This window comes from Necator americanus, chromosome I (genome assembly GCF_031761385.1).
Source record: "Necator americanus strain Aroian chromosome I, whole genome shotgun sequence".
In the NCBI taxonomy this organism is placed as follows: domain Eukaryota; kingdom Metazoa; phylum Nematoda; class Chromadorea; order Rhabditida; family Ancylostomatidae; genus Necator; species Necator americanus.
The window spans coordinates 26,675,830-26,693,197 of NC_087371.1; the positions used below are offsets into that span (position 1 = coordinate 26,675,830).

At 41.4% G+C, this 17,368-nt stretch overlaps 2 protein-coding genes across 2 annotated transcripts; both read left to right on the forward strand.

Annotated features, from left to right (window-relative positions):
• Window positions 1-3,133: 3,133 nt before the first annotated feature.
• RB195_006945 (uncharacterized protein) lies at window positions 3,134-3,427 on the forward strand (the record flags this gene model as incomplete). The annotated part of the gene is made up of 1 exon (XM_064180313.1): window positions 3,134-3,427. The coding sequence occupies one exon, from the start codon at window positions 3,134-3,136 to the stop codon at window positions 3,425-3,427; it is 294 nt and encodes a 97-aa protein (XP_064037193.1).
• A 3,903-nt stretch (window positions 3,428-7,330) lies between these two features.
• On the forward strand, window positions 7,331-17,191 carry RB195_006946 (uncharacterized protein; the record flags this gene model as incomplete). The annotated part of the gene is made up of 8 exons (XM_064180314.1): window positions 7,331-7,402; window positions 7,477-7,635; window positions 9,131-9,223; window positions 10,718-10,795; window positions 11,316-11,408; window positions 16,092-16,274; window positions 16,651-16,747; window positions 17,106-17,191. 8 exons carry the CDS (start codon window positions 7,331-7,333, stop codon window positions 17,189-17,191), a joined length of 861 nt encoding a protein of 286 aa, XP_064037194.1.
• Window positions 17,192-17,368: the final 177 nt, after the last annotated feature.

Here is a 17,368-nt window from a genome sequence, read left to right on the forward strand (position 1 = left end):
GTAGAACCGTTGAACAAGCAGCTGAGGGAACCAGAGTGTGCACAAGGTTGCACATAATTCGTTGGAGCAAACGTCGTTCTCACACCGTTTTTACGATTAGGGAGAAATGAACAGAACCACCCTGGATCCTGCAGTCTTCAACCTCTTTTCTAGGCTTTCCTGCGAACCATCACCGCGTCAGATTCGCAGTCTGCTGCCTTTGAGGGAGCAGTGAGTCTGGTTATTTGCAAATGTAGACGCCAGGCGGCTGCTCATTTCACGTCTAGGATCATCCTTTGAGGTCCTCGAGGTCGGGGCTGACTGTAGAGCCATTCATGAATTTATTCCGAATGCTTGCTTCAGAGAAAGAAAGACCTGAAGTGAAGCTCCACCAGCCCGAGAAAAAACATAAGGCAAAAAGTTGTTCCTAAGCGATTTGTTATGTTTTCAACAACTCAACAAGGGCGACGAAACTATTGATTCACCGGCACCCTTGGCTGATTTTCAGTTTTAATAAGATCCGCATAACTGTTTCCCGAATTAGTTGTGGATGAACTAGAATCCAGTACTACACAACGCGCGAAATTATCAGTCTGTACGTCCGACGTAAGTCCTACGATCACTCAGAGCTGAAGCTCGGGTAACGGAAGCAAGCTATTTTATGGAAAAATATCTCGCCGCTGACAGACACAGGTCTGTTCCATTAAACGGGGGAAATTTCGAGTTGTAGTGTGCGAGATAACATTTGATCGGGGGAACCGGGGAAACATGTACAACACTACTGTAGAAAGTGGTGATGAGAAACGAGACAAGGCAATTAAGGCGTGGAACATTGCCCTAAGCAATGGTTAGGTTTCTCCTTTTGCATCGAGTAAAATTGAACGGAACTTGGCTTCTAGGTATAACCATGGTCTTGATCAGCGATATGCATAGTTCGTAGACGATATTTTCCAGCATGAATTTTGATCGATTTCGTGAATTTCTTTGCGCTTTCGTTGCTATCAGAGGATCTGTAGAATGCGACAAAAACTACAGGAATATTTGATTGCAGACATCGGTATGTCGAAGAAGGTGGCTTCAGGCAATTATCGACATTAGTGATGTTGAATTATTTTTGCCATATGAACAGTTGAAACGTAAAAACTTTTTTTTTTTGCATGCACCGATTACGTTTTTTACGTGTAGTAGAGTCAAAACGGCATGAAGGATGGTGCAGTTGCGTAAGTGGCTGCGCTCGAAGCGGTGCGGAGTGAGACTATCGCGAACTACAGCATTGAATGGTGGTAGCAGGGGTTCCTACTCGATCCCAACCGCTACGCTCTACCGCACTTCGAGCGCAACCGTTTATGCAACTACACCGTACTTCATGTCGTTTTGACCTGACTATATGCCAAGAATGTTGCGTATTTTCTAAGGTTATGTATGTATTCCTAAGATAATCTGTAGAAAGACTCTGCTTGGGTTGGTATTCTAATGTTTTTTTTTAATTTGAAAGTTTATTTGCTTTCCCATATCAATAACTGAGTATTTTTGATCGTTCAACTAAGCTAGATATGAGAGCCTACGTGTGTTGAAACGGTCCGATTGTGAGGACGTTATCTTTATCAGTAGGATGATGTCTTTCATGTCATTTTATGTTAAAACACCATTCTGAATGTCTGGCTAAAGCCGGACCTCAGACTTTTTTGTGGTGTTCTCTTCGCTCGCCTTCACTGATCAATTAATCAAAATTAATCAAAAAATAATGGTAATGACATTTTCTGTAAAGTCAGAATTTCGTTTTCTAACAATGTTTTCATCTTTTTTTTTACTGTAAACAAGGACAAAAGATTCCATAGTTTTCTTTCTAAGCAGGTCAGTTCTACATTTGGAGAATATTTAAACATCAGCTTCAAACACTCCGTCGATGCCAATATAATGTAGACACAATTTGAAAGCATTACTCGAAATTTAGGTTTTCCTCCTGTTTCCCTGCAACAGTTAACAAAGAATGATGTTTTACCATAAAAACATCATTGTACTAATAAAGATAATGTTCCTGGACAAATCATGCAAATTGTTGTCTACTATTTAAGCTGCCTTTTTCATTCGTGTTTCCACTTTCTGAGGAAGGTATTATATCAACCTGAGGCAAACGTGGAAGGAAAAAGACACCCAGAGGAGACATAGAGGTGAAAAGCAACGCGTGCAGTTGCCACGGTTATGAAACACCCCATTTACCTTTTGCGACATGCACACGAAGTTATTGTGCACCATTTCGATGCGGCGAGACCCGTCGCACCGCCTTCTATAGCTATCAGACCCCGGCGCACCAATCCGACGTCGGGTGGACCCGTCGCACCCCCTTTTTCGAATTTCGTGACACGCACACACACATACACACACATACACACACACACGGACTAAGCTCGTTATGCTGTCCAACAATCTCCAAGTCCTCTCTTCTTGAAACCTCGGCATTTGATATTGTGTTTATGTTTTCTTGTTATGGCAACGAGGTTTAGGCGAAACTTTTTATTGGCCTGACGTTTCGACAAACTCGTCTTTTTCAAAGGCCTGAAAATGGTTCGAGGTCGTTGATACCATGCATATCCCATCAAACTCCTCCTCTCTCCTCGTCAACCCTCGATATTGTTCCAAATACACCACGCAAGACCTTAAAAGGAAAGCAACTGACCAGTTTCACCGAGTAGCGGGGTTGGTAAACCACCGTGTTCTTTAATATTGTCACCAAGGCCAATGAGATCTACGCACTGTGCAGTATCCTTAAGTACTGGTGTGTGGATAACGTTAAGGAACTGCATGTGGGGCAATCTTATAGTTCACAGAGTGTTACGAACGGCAAGAAGTCATTGGTAATTGATAAGCACTCATTTTTGTTATTCATGGACGGATTCCTGACGGAAATCCAGAATGCTTCCAATGCCTTCCTAGCAGATATTTCTTTCTCGTGCGCTAATATTGTACATTTTATTTCAAACTCATTTCCATCATGCTTATCATTTTTGTGTCCGTGTCATCGAACTCCCTCGTCTTTTACCAGCCAAATGTTCCTTGATACGCAAGTTCAAGGAACATCCTGATCAACGAATGCCTCCAGTGCAATATTTTTAAATGGACAGGGAAATATTTCTCTGAAATAAGAGGAATTGCTATGGGCCAAAGGCTTGCTCCAGTTCTTGCCGTTTGCTTTATGAGCAGAATAGAACAACCAGTGATAGAACGTCTTCCACAGATGTACTGCCGTTATATCGATGATTGCTTCATTATAACATCAACGCAATCCGAAATGGACGAATGCTTTAGAATTCTGAATGAACGATCGCAGTACATAAAACTCACACGAGAACAACCAAAAGATGGTTGGCTGCCTTATTTAAATGCTCAAATAAGAGTACACAATGGCATTGCAAGTGTGAAATGGTATCGCAAGGAAAGCCCATCCTAATGGCATGAAAAAGGCAATTATCCGAAATATGGTCAAAACAGCAATAGCAATGTGCACAGGGGATAGAGAACGGGAGGAATCACTAAAGCTAGCCACAAGCATAGCTAGTTCAAACGGTTACTCGAGATTGAAATCTAATACCCAATCTCGAACTACGAACAACACAGTGTGGATCCCACGTGAAGGTAGAATTCCTTTGTGCATCCCCTTCGTCTCTGACTCCTTAACTGCTGCTATACACCGGACTCTTTTGCGAGCACAGCTGCAAGATGATGTTGTGTTGGTGAACATCCCGAACGACAGCATCAAGCGATAGTTAGTTCACAATAAATTCTACGATAGGCAATGCGTGTCAGAACGTTGCGTGGTTTGTCCATTCGGTAAAACCGGTGATTGCGCGAACATAGGAGTTATTTACCAAATAGAATGCCTAACGTGCAACGCCATTGATATTGGAGAAACTGGAAGGATGCTGAACGTGCGTATCAAGGAACATTTGGCTGATAAAAGACGAGGGAGTTCGATGGCACCGTTAGGGCGCCACAAAAACGATAAGCATGATGGAATTGAGTTTGAAATAAAATGTACAATATTAGCGCACAAGAAAGAAATATCTGCTGGGAAGGCATTGGAAGCATTCTGGATTTCCGTCAGGAATCCGTCCATGAATAACAAAAATGAGTGCTTATCAATTACCAATGACTTCTTGCCGTTCGTAACACTCTGTGAACTATAAGATTGCCCCACATGCAGTTCCTTAACGTTATCCACACACCAGTACTTAAGGATACTGCACAGTGCGTAGATCTCATTCGCCTTGGTGACAGTGTTTGAGAACGCGGTGGTTTACCAACCCCGCTAGTCGGTGAAACTGATCAGTTGTTTTCCTTTTAAGGTCTTGCGTGGTGTACTTGGAACAATATCGAGGGTTGGCGAGGAGAGAGGAGGAGTTTGATGGGATATGCATGGTATCAAAGACCTCGAACCATTTTCAGGCCTTTGAAAAAGACGAGTTTGTCGAAACGTCAGGCCAATAAAAAGTTTCGCCTAAACCTCGTTGCCATAACAAGAAAACATAAATAAGCTCGTTATTATATATCATGACCATTCTGTGATAACTATTGGGGAAATCAGGAGGAATGCCCATACTTCGAGTAATCAACAAGTTTGATCCTTGAACTGACCTCGCACACTTCTCCAAATTGGTCGTCGTACTCAGAGCAACTGCCTATCGTGTGAAATTCTTTCGCATTACCGCTGCGCAATTGAAAAAGAGCAAGAGCACACATTAACACCAACACAACAGTTATAAGTATATTGGAATTAAGTACCAATATAACTGCGCAAGACATATCACCTAACGACCGCCCACCCCCCCCCCCCCCCCCGGCTCAGATTATTGCCTTACGCGAATGTCCGCATTTTCGCCGAGGTGTATCGCCCTTGAGCCCTTTTTCATCTCAGTTCAGAACTTTTGTTTACGGCAAGGTGGTCTTTCCCAACTCGAATGTGAGAGAACACCCTTAGAACACGGTGAACGAAGCGGTATCCTGATTTCCTTGCAATGTGGCCGATGAAGCGAAGACGATTTTCTGTAGCCACTTTCGACGGCTGTGTAAGATGTTGATGTCTTCCACGTGTCCACCGCCAGTACAACATTGATTTCCGCGTAAAGATCCTCATACCCTCGGCGTTGTGGCAGATTCTAAAAGTAGCCAAGTAGCCATCTAAGCAGTTTCCTTTTCGTGCAGTCGATTTTCTTCATTACTGTAGGCAGTGCTGCCGAAATTTCCGCTCCGAACATCATGATAGGGCGTATAGAGGATAGACAGACTCCCAGATTGTCTCGACAAGCATTGGAAGTTGGCCTTTTCGTCGAGGAGTTGAATGCACAACAGGTCTTAGGTCATCTATGTGCATATCAGTTTCACAGCTGCCATTTTTATTCAGCAAGCAGCCTAGGTACCAGTTTCTACGAGTTTGATCGGCTGCCCGTCTATGCTGATTTCTAGAATTCTCTAGAAGGCCCACATCTGCTTGAAATTATCAGGGGCAGGCATAATCAATAGGATGCGGCTAGGCAATAAGTAAGATCGACTTAATGTTGAAGTTTCGTCCTGCTTTTGATGAATGTTAAAATATCGTCAGCGTACCCGGGATCGGTCAGACGACGTCTTGATGGTGCCGGAATGATATCAGCAGAACACCGCTCTGCTGTTCTTCGCATAATCTCATTTTTGAAATTGAAGAGGAGAGTGTGGACTGTCACATTGAAGCAAGAGCCAAGATTATTAACAAGCTTAACGGATCAGATCATCACTTTTGCGCTTCTGAACATGAAGGGTTATGCACCTGCTCTGTGTCTACTACAGTTACCACTTTAAACGATGTTTTACTTCCGGCTTTTGTTCGAACTGCAGCAGTTGTTCTCTGATTCATACTATCGGGTAGGCGAACGAACTTTCCTGATGTTCCATCGGTGCGAAGCACGTTTACAAGGCGGCCCATTAAGGAGAGTGGAAAGCGGCCTCGAACTTAAAAAAAACCGCATCTGGCGATGAGCACCCGTTCAATTGCAGATTGGCCTCGTCGAAAGCTGGCTGGATAATCGTGCGTTGTTTCTTGTCGATGTTTGGTAATCAGGTCCAGGGTGATTCGCTCAAAGACCCTATAGACAATGCGCAAGAATGAGATTCTTCGATAGTTTATTTATGATGAATAACTTCTTGTGGAGCGGTATTATGATAGCGCGTCTCTGCCACCTTTTCCGTTTATCCACATTGAAAAGATGATCTTCATTAGTTATTGAATCCCAGATGGAGGAAGAGATTTCAGCATTTCTACGCTAATTCCGTTATCTCCACTCATTTTCCCGTTCTACGTTTTTTTAAATACAGACCAGAGTTTCCGTCGGTCTCTTTTTCATTTTTGTCGATGATTCCTCGGTGACCGCCTAATTCGGTCGCTGGATGTGCTCGAGTTCAGGAGCTGATGGGGTTTGCCGGTTCAGCAAGGTATTGAAGTGATCCCTTCAAATTGGTAGGGTTCTTTTGCCTCGTCTTGGATGCACTTTGTGAACAAGTGTGCATCGCAAAGCTTCCTTCTCGTCCCTACTCCAGTATGAACAGGCACTCGTTGTCGAGATTCCTTTCTTCACTCTTCGTCTTTCATATCTTCAATATCAATCTTCAGTTCCTCCTCGACCGAAGATTGACATTGCATTGACAGGAAACGCTGATAATTCCGCTTTTACATCGAAATTTGGATAATGAGAATCTTCAGGAACAAACTCTGCTACAAACATCTCGATCGAAGCAGAAATAGCACTTTTCGTTACTTGTCACGTTCGCTGTTATCGCCAGAGTCCTAGTTAACACCGAATCATATTACAAGCAAATGGGAATTTATCAAGCTCGTGCTCAAAAATGGCTGTGAAAAAGACTTCCGCTGTGGTGAAGACCACAAAATTGCTTTGTCGCAAGAAACTGGATTGGATTTCAGGACTATACGGATTATTCCGAACATTCTTGAATGTTTTCGAAAGTTTTTTTCCTCACATTGTATTTTTTTTGTGAGTGCACAGGCGGTGTGTTCTGTGACTCCAGCACTCTTTCTTTGTGGCACACTTGGTAGTGTTTGCGAAGACCGGACGTTACGCTTCAATCTGCTCATTGTTTCTCACCTACGATACATTGGTGATTCCGCTGTCAATAAATAAACAATCAAGTTGTCCGCAAAATTCAGGGCCGCGTGCTCTGAACTCTGTGGACAGCCTTACCAAATCACTCTAGAAATAGGTGAAATTAGTCAAACCTTTGAGATTCGCCAACTTGTATTTTGTCAATATTATACCCTTAAGTTGTACTATACTGTGTGATCAACTAGAAGAAAAGGATTTAGAGTATGGCAAACTGCTTACTGCGCTTGAAGTTGGGACGTCATCATTACTTACTGAAGAGAGCGATGAATTCCAATGTAAGCTATAAGCGCTTGACGAAGCTATTACATATCTAATGTTATTTCTTCAGAAATCAATCATATTTGTTTAGAAATCCAATCCAGAGCTTGCAAAAACCCTGCACAGATGGACTGGAGGTGCTGTTGATTTGACATCTTCCGGCGGTATTGCAAGATTAATGTTGAATCGTCCAGAGAAGAGTAATTGCCTTTCCGGAGAAATGATGATACAGTTTAGACAAAAAACAGAGGTTTGTACCCGTTCTTTATATCGAAAAAGAATACCCATGTATGACATGCTTTCTACTCATCTATTGTGAAAGAGCATGTATGCTTGATTTGCATACCTATAGTCGGGTCAAAACGAGCCGAAGCTTGGGGAAGTTCTGTAAGTGGCTGCGCTGGAGGGTGTGGAGCTGGCGCCACATCTCCGTTATCCGGGTAAAGCTGGCGATGTCCCATCTTTGTCGTAACTGCTGGCTTCTCTGCGTCGCTTCAAACACAGCCTATCACGCCACTGCGACAAGGCGCAGGTCGTTCTGATCCGACTGTAGCATTTGAAACCTTTTCAAAGAGAATAAGGAATAAACCCCAGTGATGACTTACCAGCCTAAAGCTACTAGTTTGTGTCTCTGCTCCCACCAATGATTTCCGAAGTTATTTATACCGACTTTTCTTGAAGAAGAATTTTTGTATGATCTGTTCATTACTCCAGTTGAAGTAGACTGGGTGGGTAAACTGTAGTTAGGGGTCCTCAATCATGCTTCCATTTCTGGAAGCTCTATCTTCCTTTTTTTTCTTCTAGTAACTTTAGCTTAGCCTTGATGTCAAAGATCCCCTAACACTAATGCTGATGTTTTAGGGTCCCGACTGACTTAGCTGTTCACTTCCAGAAAGAAAAGCACAGTTAAGTAACACCCCCTCCCCCACTAACTACATTTTCCCCGGCTGGATATGGGGGTGAAGTCCTCTACCTTTTTGATCAGGGCGGAGGGTAAAGAGGCTCCCGTAGATTTTTGCTTTGCCGGTGCAAATCTTTTCCTTTCCTGTGATTTTTCATAATTTTTATTGTAATAATGTATGAGTATACTTACTCAATATTAAAGTCTTTTTTCATTAATTTTATCGGTTTTTTTTTGCTCGTAGGACCCTAAGAACTATGTTTGTAGACGTTCAAATTGTCCCATTTTTTAAAATTGTGCGTTTTTTTCTGTGATCCGAATCCATTCTGAAATCTGCCCTAGAAGAGAGACAAGCTGGACAAATTTACACAAAAAGCAGGGCGAGTAATCAAATACTGCAAATTGAGATCTTTGAGGAGATGCGCCGGAGTCAGGACAAATTTTTGAATTACCAAAAAAGGTTTTCTTTGTTTTATGACAGCGAAAGATGGAAATCGTGCACAATTACACGAATAAAGGGACATAAATCAAATCGCCACAAACTAACACTTTAGATTTCCCCTTGGAGCAAAACAAACTATAAAATTAATAGGAAAAACCTCAATAAGATTGCATAACTCTGTCCATGCGAAGAAAATGAAAAGCTGATGAAAGCAAAAAGAAGAAATGTCCGGAAAGTTTTCCACATACTTCGAGAAATCTTAGTGGACGCTTTCACCGCTTTCGTGTCGTCATGTTACAACAGGTTTTACGCCAACTGTAGTTGGGTAACTACGACCACATTTGAAGTTTCTATTCATTGGTCAGGTTTTTTTTGAAGTTCTTTATATCTATTTTTTTGAAGGAATTATCGACGTTTTCCGACTGCGGTGTGCTTATAGTAGAAGGAATTGGGCGATCATTCTGCAGTGGCGCTGATCTTGGACTCATAAATGAGGTCTGTTTGTAAATGGAATCATCAGTGTAAACGATAAAGATGGATGACTAGATGAATCCTCTTGCTCATTCATTCGAGGCAAGCTCTACCAATATAAGATCTTTCACCTTCTTTTTTACGAATAGAATATGCTAGGAAGGAGCTAGTACGACCAATATGTGTCTTTCTGTCGCACAGTTGCATTTCGTGTCGTGGACATACAGTCGGGTCAAAACGACATTATCTTAAGTCATTGTTTTGCTTTTGTTCGTGTTTTGCTTTCGAAATTTGGTTCAAGATTGTATTTATTTCTATGTTAATTTACCTCCCTACCATACAAACAAAAAAAAGAACACTAAATGTGGAAATAAATAACTACAATACAGATACAGTACTGATTTTTATAAAGGATAGAGGATAAAGTTTCTGGCGTTAATCTATCCGCTTCGGATGCGTCCCCACGTTCACTTCAATTCAGAATCGCTTGAGGTTTACGAACGTGTAACTGGCCTACACAATGACTTGCGGTGGCTAGTAGATGCGGTGTTTTGTTTTGTGTCAGGTCAGTGTTTTTATCTTCCCAGACAAGTCTGGTACCAATTTATCGACCCCGGGGGGATGAAAGGCTTAGTGAGCACTAGTGCGGATTCGAACCTCCGATCGATCGTGCAGGAAGCGGAACCTCCAACCGCTACACTACACCCGCCCAAAGATTTTTATAGCAGAAGCAAATATAGCAAACATAACAAAAATAGAAACATAAAAGACGAAGAAATCAGAAAAAAAGCAAAAAGAATAAAACAAACAAAAAATTGCGGCTAGTATCCATTCTGGTGACGTCGCTTGACAAAATTTAGCAAATTCCTAAGCAGACCGTTCGTGCAACTGAACCGTGCTTCTGGTCGTTTTGACCCGACTATATGTTCTGCAACGGCTGGTCAGCGCTGCGCCAATTGTCTGATCAATGGATGTACAACGACAAACATGCACTGTAGTGGTACATAATTATTATCGTAATTTTAAACCTTGTTCTACATTTTTGTTGATTTGGAGAGTTTTTGTTTATTTCTTCTGTAGCTACGATGTCTCACACAAGTATCCAACATTGTTTATTATTTTTTTCGAGCTTTACCTTTGATTGCGCATACACAGAAAGTTATTTTATACAGTTTATTTGAATGTCATATAATAGAATGAGTGTTGTTTTGTGTATGAGCGTTCCTGAATTTGTATATCGGGACGAAACGACATGAAATACTCGGTGAGGTTGCGTAAGTGGTCGTGCTCGAAGCGGCGCGGTGGAGCTAGCGGTTGAGGTCGAAGCATGAAAATTGCGAACTGTAGGGGTGCGTGGTTGTACTAAAACCCCTTAATAGTAAAACTAAAATTTTAGTGAAACCCTCTCACTCTTAATCTTTGCAGTTACGCTCCACCGTACCGCTTCTAGCGCAGTCGCTTACGTGACTACGTCGACCTTTAGGTCGTTTTGACCCAATGATAGCTCTCATGTTTCAGATCAGTTCCTCTTCATTAGGATGTGCAATGTTCCACTATATGGCTGGTACACTTTCCAAAATTCACTCCTCTCCCTTAGTGAGTTATAATTCTTTTAGGAGCTCTAACAGAAGTGGGTGGAGGTTATCCCGTTGATTTTTAAACAGTAAAGGAGAAGTCCAGATTAAGATCAGGCTTCGTGGTTTTCTCATGCTTTAGAATAGAAATTAGAAAATTAGAAAATAGAAATAGAAAATTATCAAAGTACCCACAATGAACGGAGATGATGTTACAACTAACTGTTTAAAAGCTCAAACAACGCTTGCAGCTTTTCTTATTGGTGACAAGACAGCTAGTTATGTTAGTCAATAGCCATCCCGTGATCTCAACCAGACGAGTCAGCGATTCTTTTTCGGTAACTTTTTCACCTCACCTAACTCCTTGCTGCAGGAAACGGTTTCAAAGTGATTTAAGAGTCTTATTTCATTCTCATTTTTAGAGACTTGGAACTTTCCGAAATTGCAAATCAGTATTTATCAAATCATCAGTCATTGCTACAACGTACATAATATTGTATTTTTGGACTATCGGATAATAGTGTGTCACTAAACATTTCTAGGTGAGCATTGCACGGCTCCATGGACACTGTTTAGGAGGCGGGTCGGAAATTGCCTCTTCCTGTGATCTCCGCTTCGCTCATAAAGATGCCAAGGTATTGTTTTCACAGACCATCCGTTAGAGAAGTTCAATGGATACTACACAGATGTAACTGCTGCTCAGACAATTTACATTTGTTTGCTTATTCGACGGGTCGCTTAATCAATTAACCCGTAGTGATCAAGATGTACTGATATTGGGGACTAAATGGTGTCAGTAACAAAACGAAAACTTAGCAATTAGTTCAAAGGGTTTTTATTCAGAAAAGAGTAGCATTTTAGATGTTTTCAATGAAAATCGGTATGTGAGCACAGATGTCAATAGTAGCGTCCTTTTGGTACGATTTGATGTCAGTAAGTAAATGCTGCGCTAACATAAGTGCCCCATTCACTCTCAGCTGAACGAACATATCCGGATGCACCAACTACGCTTATGTGGGTCAGGGAATGAACATGAAAAATGACCTGACCCCCGACGTAGGCAAACGAAAACAAGCCGCTTGGAGAGCGAATAAGAGCAGCAAGGACATAGTGAAGAAGACCAGGAACACTCGGCTTCCTGCTCTCTTTAACACCACCCTACTTCTTGTTTTTAGCTATGCTTCAGAAGCCTATGCACTTCATCAGCAGGAATAAGATGTGGGTACCTTCAGTGGGTGAATGGAAGAAGTGATACTAGGAATATCACCGTTCACACAAGCGAGAGAGAGGTTTCGAAGTTCCGTCCCATGTTTCTAATCGAAAGTTAAAGTAAAATAAAGGAGAGCAAAATAATGTGGTTTACGCGCGACAATAACAGGACCGCTGGGACAGGAGCGGCGAGGTTCCATGCGATATTGAACGCACTACAGGAACATCGATCCAGTCCATTGGTCACATTCTTCACTTTAAATTGGTTGAAAAAGCTGGTTCTTTTCTTATGTCCCGCAACATCAACTACTTCATGGAAGTGTTCTGTTTGTGAACGGTGACAGCACTCATGATCCATTGGCTGAAGAACTGATTGGGGTTCATCTCTGCAGTGAAAGGTATTATGATCAAAACTTCGATATGATGATGAGGATGAGGTTTGTTTACTCAAACAGATCCTTTGTCACTCTGTGATGACTTCTTACTTACCCGAGGTCCTCCGAGCATGTTCTCTTACTGATTGGATATCCACATATATTAGTTCCTTGCCATCCTTATTGTCATTTTTAGCGTTTTCTGCAGGTATTTGGGCACCTAGGACACAAAGGATGTGAACTCTGTGATCCCAGTCTAAAAAACGCATCTCGACGAAGTCTCCGCCTAGTTCTTTTGTGGTTATTCGTCGCTCCTACAATTCATTCTCCTTTTATCTCATTTGTGTCAGTATCACTACAGTAGATGGTATTGTTGTCGAAGCTGGCGCTGCGGCAGTCTCTGGTTCATGTTCCCTGTAGTACAACAATGGCAATAGCAGCAGGATATCACAACCGTCTGCACAGTAGGATTTCGTGATGGTGTTGTTAAGGTAGGCGAGACACTGTCTGGTAGGTCAAAGCGACGATATTCTCCCGAAATGGGAAGGAGGTCGAAAGAGGGAATGGAAGCAAGAGAAGTTTGTGAAAGGTCATCTTCGATCCTTATTTTTGTAATAAAATGGCGCAGTTTTTGAATAAATGACTGACAAAGACTCGAAATCTGTACAACGAAAATAGTTCAGCGTATGGTGAAGGTACATAAGCTACAAAATGATTAAAAGATCCAATTCTCTTTATACTTCTGGTAATGCAACTAGCGTGCTCTTTTAACTAATCTTGATTATGGACGAGTTGGAATTTTCTTGCTGCTCTAAACTGTGCTTGACGGACTATGGTTCACTTGACGGACTATGCTTGACGGACTATGGCTCGCCAGAACCGTGCAACACCGTGTCCGCTATTTACGCTCAGCAGTGAGGGCAAACCATCGAATGCTTAAATATTAGGTTGTTCGGACGGAAATGCCACTTTTCACGCCAAAATTTCACAAACAAGTAGTATCAACATTTTATTCCACGATATATTCTCCACAACTATCAAAAACACTTTACCAACGTCCACGTAGAGAATCTCCTCCTTATAGGACTGAGCCGACTGCGAGTTAAAGAAGCTGGTCGTCCAGATACGCACTTCATCGAACCTGTTGAAATTCTTTTCTGCCAGAACGTGCTGCTTTGAAAGGAAAACGTGCTAATCCGAAGAAGCAAGGTCCCGACTGTATAACGAATGCGGCAAAATAGTTTATACCATCTCTTTAATCTTCTCATGATAGACTTTAGCAGAATGCGGCCGAATTGTTCGTGTTAATCAGGTGATGTGGTATCCATTCACGGCAACGATTGGTCTTTCAAAGCGAGTGAAGGTGTTCGGAGATGATTGAGTCGGGACATCCTAAAGCTAAAGCGAGAATCAATTTTACGCATCGATCGACCTGGATAGGACTCAATGGAAAAATTCCAGCAACTCGCTTTTTTCTATTATTTTTCCTCCGTGTTCTTCGTCTTCAAAAGCTTCTTTGCCAATTCGGGATCGCTCAAGCCAACGGTAACACTGAGTTCGTGAAATGGTGTTCTCTCCAACCGCTTCACGTGCAATGCGAATCGGCTGCGTTCTTACCCTGTTTGAAGTCGTACAACATACAAAAGGACACGATGTGTTTCATATTCATTACTTTCTAAACCAAAATTTCTAATAAGAATGTTAAGAGGTGAACAAGAAAAAGGATGAGAGTAAACACAACAAAATGATGAGAGGCACTGCGAAAGTCGCATTTTCATCCGAATAACCTAATAAATGTGATGTATTACAAATAACTTCTCCACTAAATACTAGAAAGTTTGAACACAATGATATGGGAAATAAATCGTTCAAAACGCATATAAATTCCCAGAAATTTTGGTCCGCTCTATAAATACTTCCATTTTCTTTTGTACAAGAGAAATGGAAGTACAGTAGAATCAAAACGACAAGAAGCACGGTGCACTTGCGTAAGCGGTTGCGCTCAAAGCGGTGCGATCGAGCGTAATGGTTAGGATCAAGAGAGAACACCTACAACCACCGTTCATTGCTGTAGATCCCGATGGCTCCAGCTCGATTCTAACCGCTATCTCCACCGCGGCGCCTCAAACACAACCGCATACGCAGCTGCATCGTACTTCATGTCGTTTTGATCCGAGAGTTGATTTGGCATTGAGTATAGACTGTAGGAGGAAAACATTTCCTTCATAGCTTTGCATTGCTCCTTCACTCTACATTACGGCAAATTCAACACCCTGAATATCCGCCTATTTATTAAGATAGCTAACGCATGCTTTGATGAGTGGTGGACGCCTGGTGTGAATGGGTGGCGGACTGTGGTGTAGCTCTAGTTCTACTAAAACTTTCGAGGATTAATAGCTGACTGAAATGAAACTTTTGCAGTCAGTATAGAAGAGTTAAGTGAGCATATTTCTCATCCAACAATGACGACTTTTCACACTATCACTCAAAAAAGGTATTTTGACGTCATTACTACACAAAAAAGACACCTACGTCTGGAAATACAGGTAAAACTAGTGCAGAATAAGGTGCATGGGTTGCTGAAGAATAACGTTCACTGGGAATTTTACAGAGTACAGTTCTGCAGAATTGTAGAGACAGTTTACGTCTATATTTCTGCAAAGCTTGGTGCTTCTAACTTCGTTAGTTTGTTTGGAACCTAGTTAAAAGGAATGGTAAATTTTTCTTCCTATTTTTGGATTTTTTCCAACAAGCTTTAGAGGGTTCAGGACACCTACAAAGTTAACTGTTTGCAGCTAAATGTTTTCGTTGATGTCTTATCAGAAGATGGTAGCGTACTTTTTTCTATCGCTGTACCGTTTTCAAGCAGTGAGAAAAAGAAATAATTCGGATTCTTGGCTGCGCGTCAAAGTGTGACTTCGAACAAAATACAATAACTCAGCTCATACTTTATAAAAACCTACCCAACTTGAGTTATGTTAGAAGGGAGGATTTCTTTTGCTGGATTCTTGTTTTACCTTTTTTTACATTTTTTTTTCGTTCTCTCGAAAGTTATTGAGGAAAAAATTAATACTTGTTAAAATTCCCAACATTTACTCAGCTAATTTGCAAAAAAAAGATGCCTACAAGAACTGTAGTTTAATTATTTTACGACGCGAATTCTTCTCTATAAAACGCGCACTTAAATGCCTTTCTGTGTTTCTTCTGCCTCACGTTATAAAACGTTCATTTCAACCTAACAAAACCCGCACCAGTCGTGCACTTTTCCAAATTAGGCTCAGTGTTCACGACTAAAATCAATTTGAAAATGTGCATAAATGCTGCAAGTTGATTTTCATTCATCTGTTTCTACCTTACTTCTTGTTCATGTTGATCTTTCTATTGCTAAATGATTGACTATACTAGAGGAATGAAAGAGAGTTAGGGAAGGGATCGTTTTTGGGAGGATCATGTCCTAACTACACGCTTGACCTTGGCTATGGGTTTTGGCAATCTTCAGGGTTCTACTCCCTAGCTTTACAACATATTTGAAATTTTTTGGACAAGAAGGATTTGTCGCTTGGTGGCGAACTTCGTTTCAGAAATTTTAGTTTGGGACTTTCCTAAACTTCTCCCGCTCAAATCAAACTCTAGATAGGAGGATAAATGAATCATATTCAAGGGCAATCATAACTGATTCTATGAATTTGTGAAATAAGCAGAATAACAAACAGTGCTTTTCTTGTTCTATTGTAGATCGGATTCCTTCAATCACGAATGGGAATTGTTCCATCTTGGGGAGGCGCAACGTACTTGCCCACAATCGTTGGCCGAAGTCGCGCTCTATACCTGATGACTACTGCACCAATTCTTACTTCACAGGAGGCAAAAGAGATCGGTTATGTCGACGTGGTATACAACGAAGAGGAAGAGTTTCAGGCAAGGCTATGGTTTACTTTATCACTATTTTCTTTCTTAATCTTATCTTACCATCAATCGTATCTACTCTCATTTGTTCCTGTTCTGGTAACCGTGAGTCGAAGCACTTCAAAATGAGTGGTATGGTCACTGGTAGAAAAGTTCCAAGGGATATGTCTGGGTGACCGGCCACCTTTTCTTTAGAATTCATGACATAAACGGCGGATTTAATTTTGCTTTGTTGGGAGATGGTTTTGTCAGCTTACGTCTTCCGATACCCGGAGTTAGATCTGTAGGGGTGGGGTATCTGTAGAATCCTTGTCTGTGCCCCCATTCACGTTCGAAAAGTAGCTATACTCTTTTCTGTTGCTGTTTTCTATCTTGCTTCTTTTTGAAGGAATTGGTGTCCTGTATGTTGAGAAATGGTGAAGATGTATGCAAAGCACAGAAAGCAATGCTTAAAGCACTGACTCAGGGAGAAGATGCTCAATACGGTAAAGTAATTCCACCTGTTTAATAGTTGTGACCTTATTGTGTTGTTGGTAAGGTGTGAGGATATCAAACGGTTCCATCCGCTAGACATAGGCAATCGCTTTAAATTGTTTTTTTAATCTATTCTGATTACTTATTCGGGATATGGACACCAAGCTGTGATATGGATGTTTTGTATAACTTTGCAATCATCAAAATAATCAAATGAATTGGAAAAACTCAGAAGTAATCTGTCTTCACATTTCCTGCATTTTGTTAATGTTTTGCAGGCGGAGGTCAACGGATTTTTCTAAAAGGAGGCTTAGAAAATAGAAAAGGACCGACATACATATTCGGGAACCATTATTCTCGTATTTTCAGACGTAGTACGTTCCGTCTGGGGAAGTAGCGCACAGAAAACTGCTATACAACGGCAGATGAAAGCAGTCATGAATAAAAAGTCATGAAAATGTTATGGTGTCTCAATCGAAGATGATCGAGCTCCTGGTGATTCGTGTCTGCGAACGATTACAACATGGGTGGCCTTAGTCATATTATACCTCATCGATTGCTTAATACTGGTTACCAATAAACTAGTTTTGTTTTTCTGAATAAATATGAACAGACATATGTTAGGACAGCAA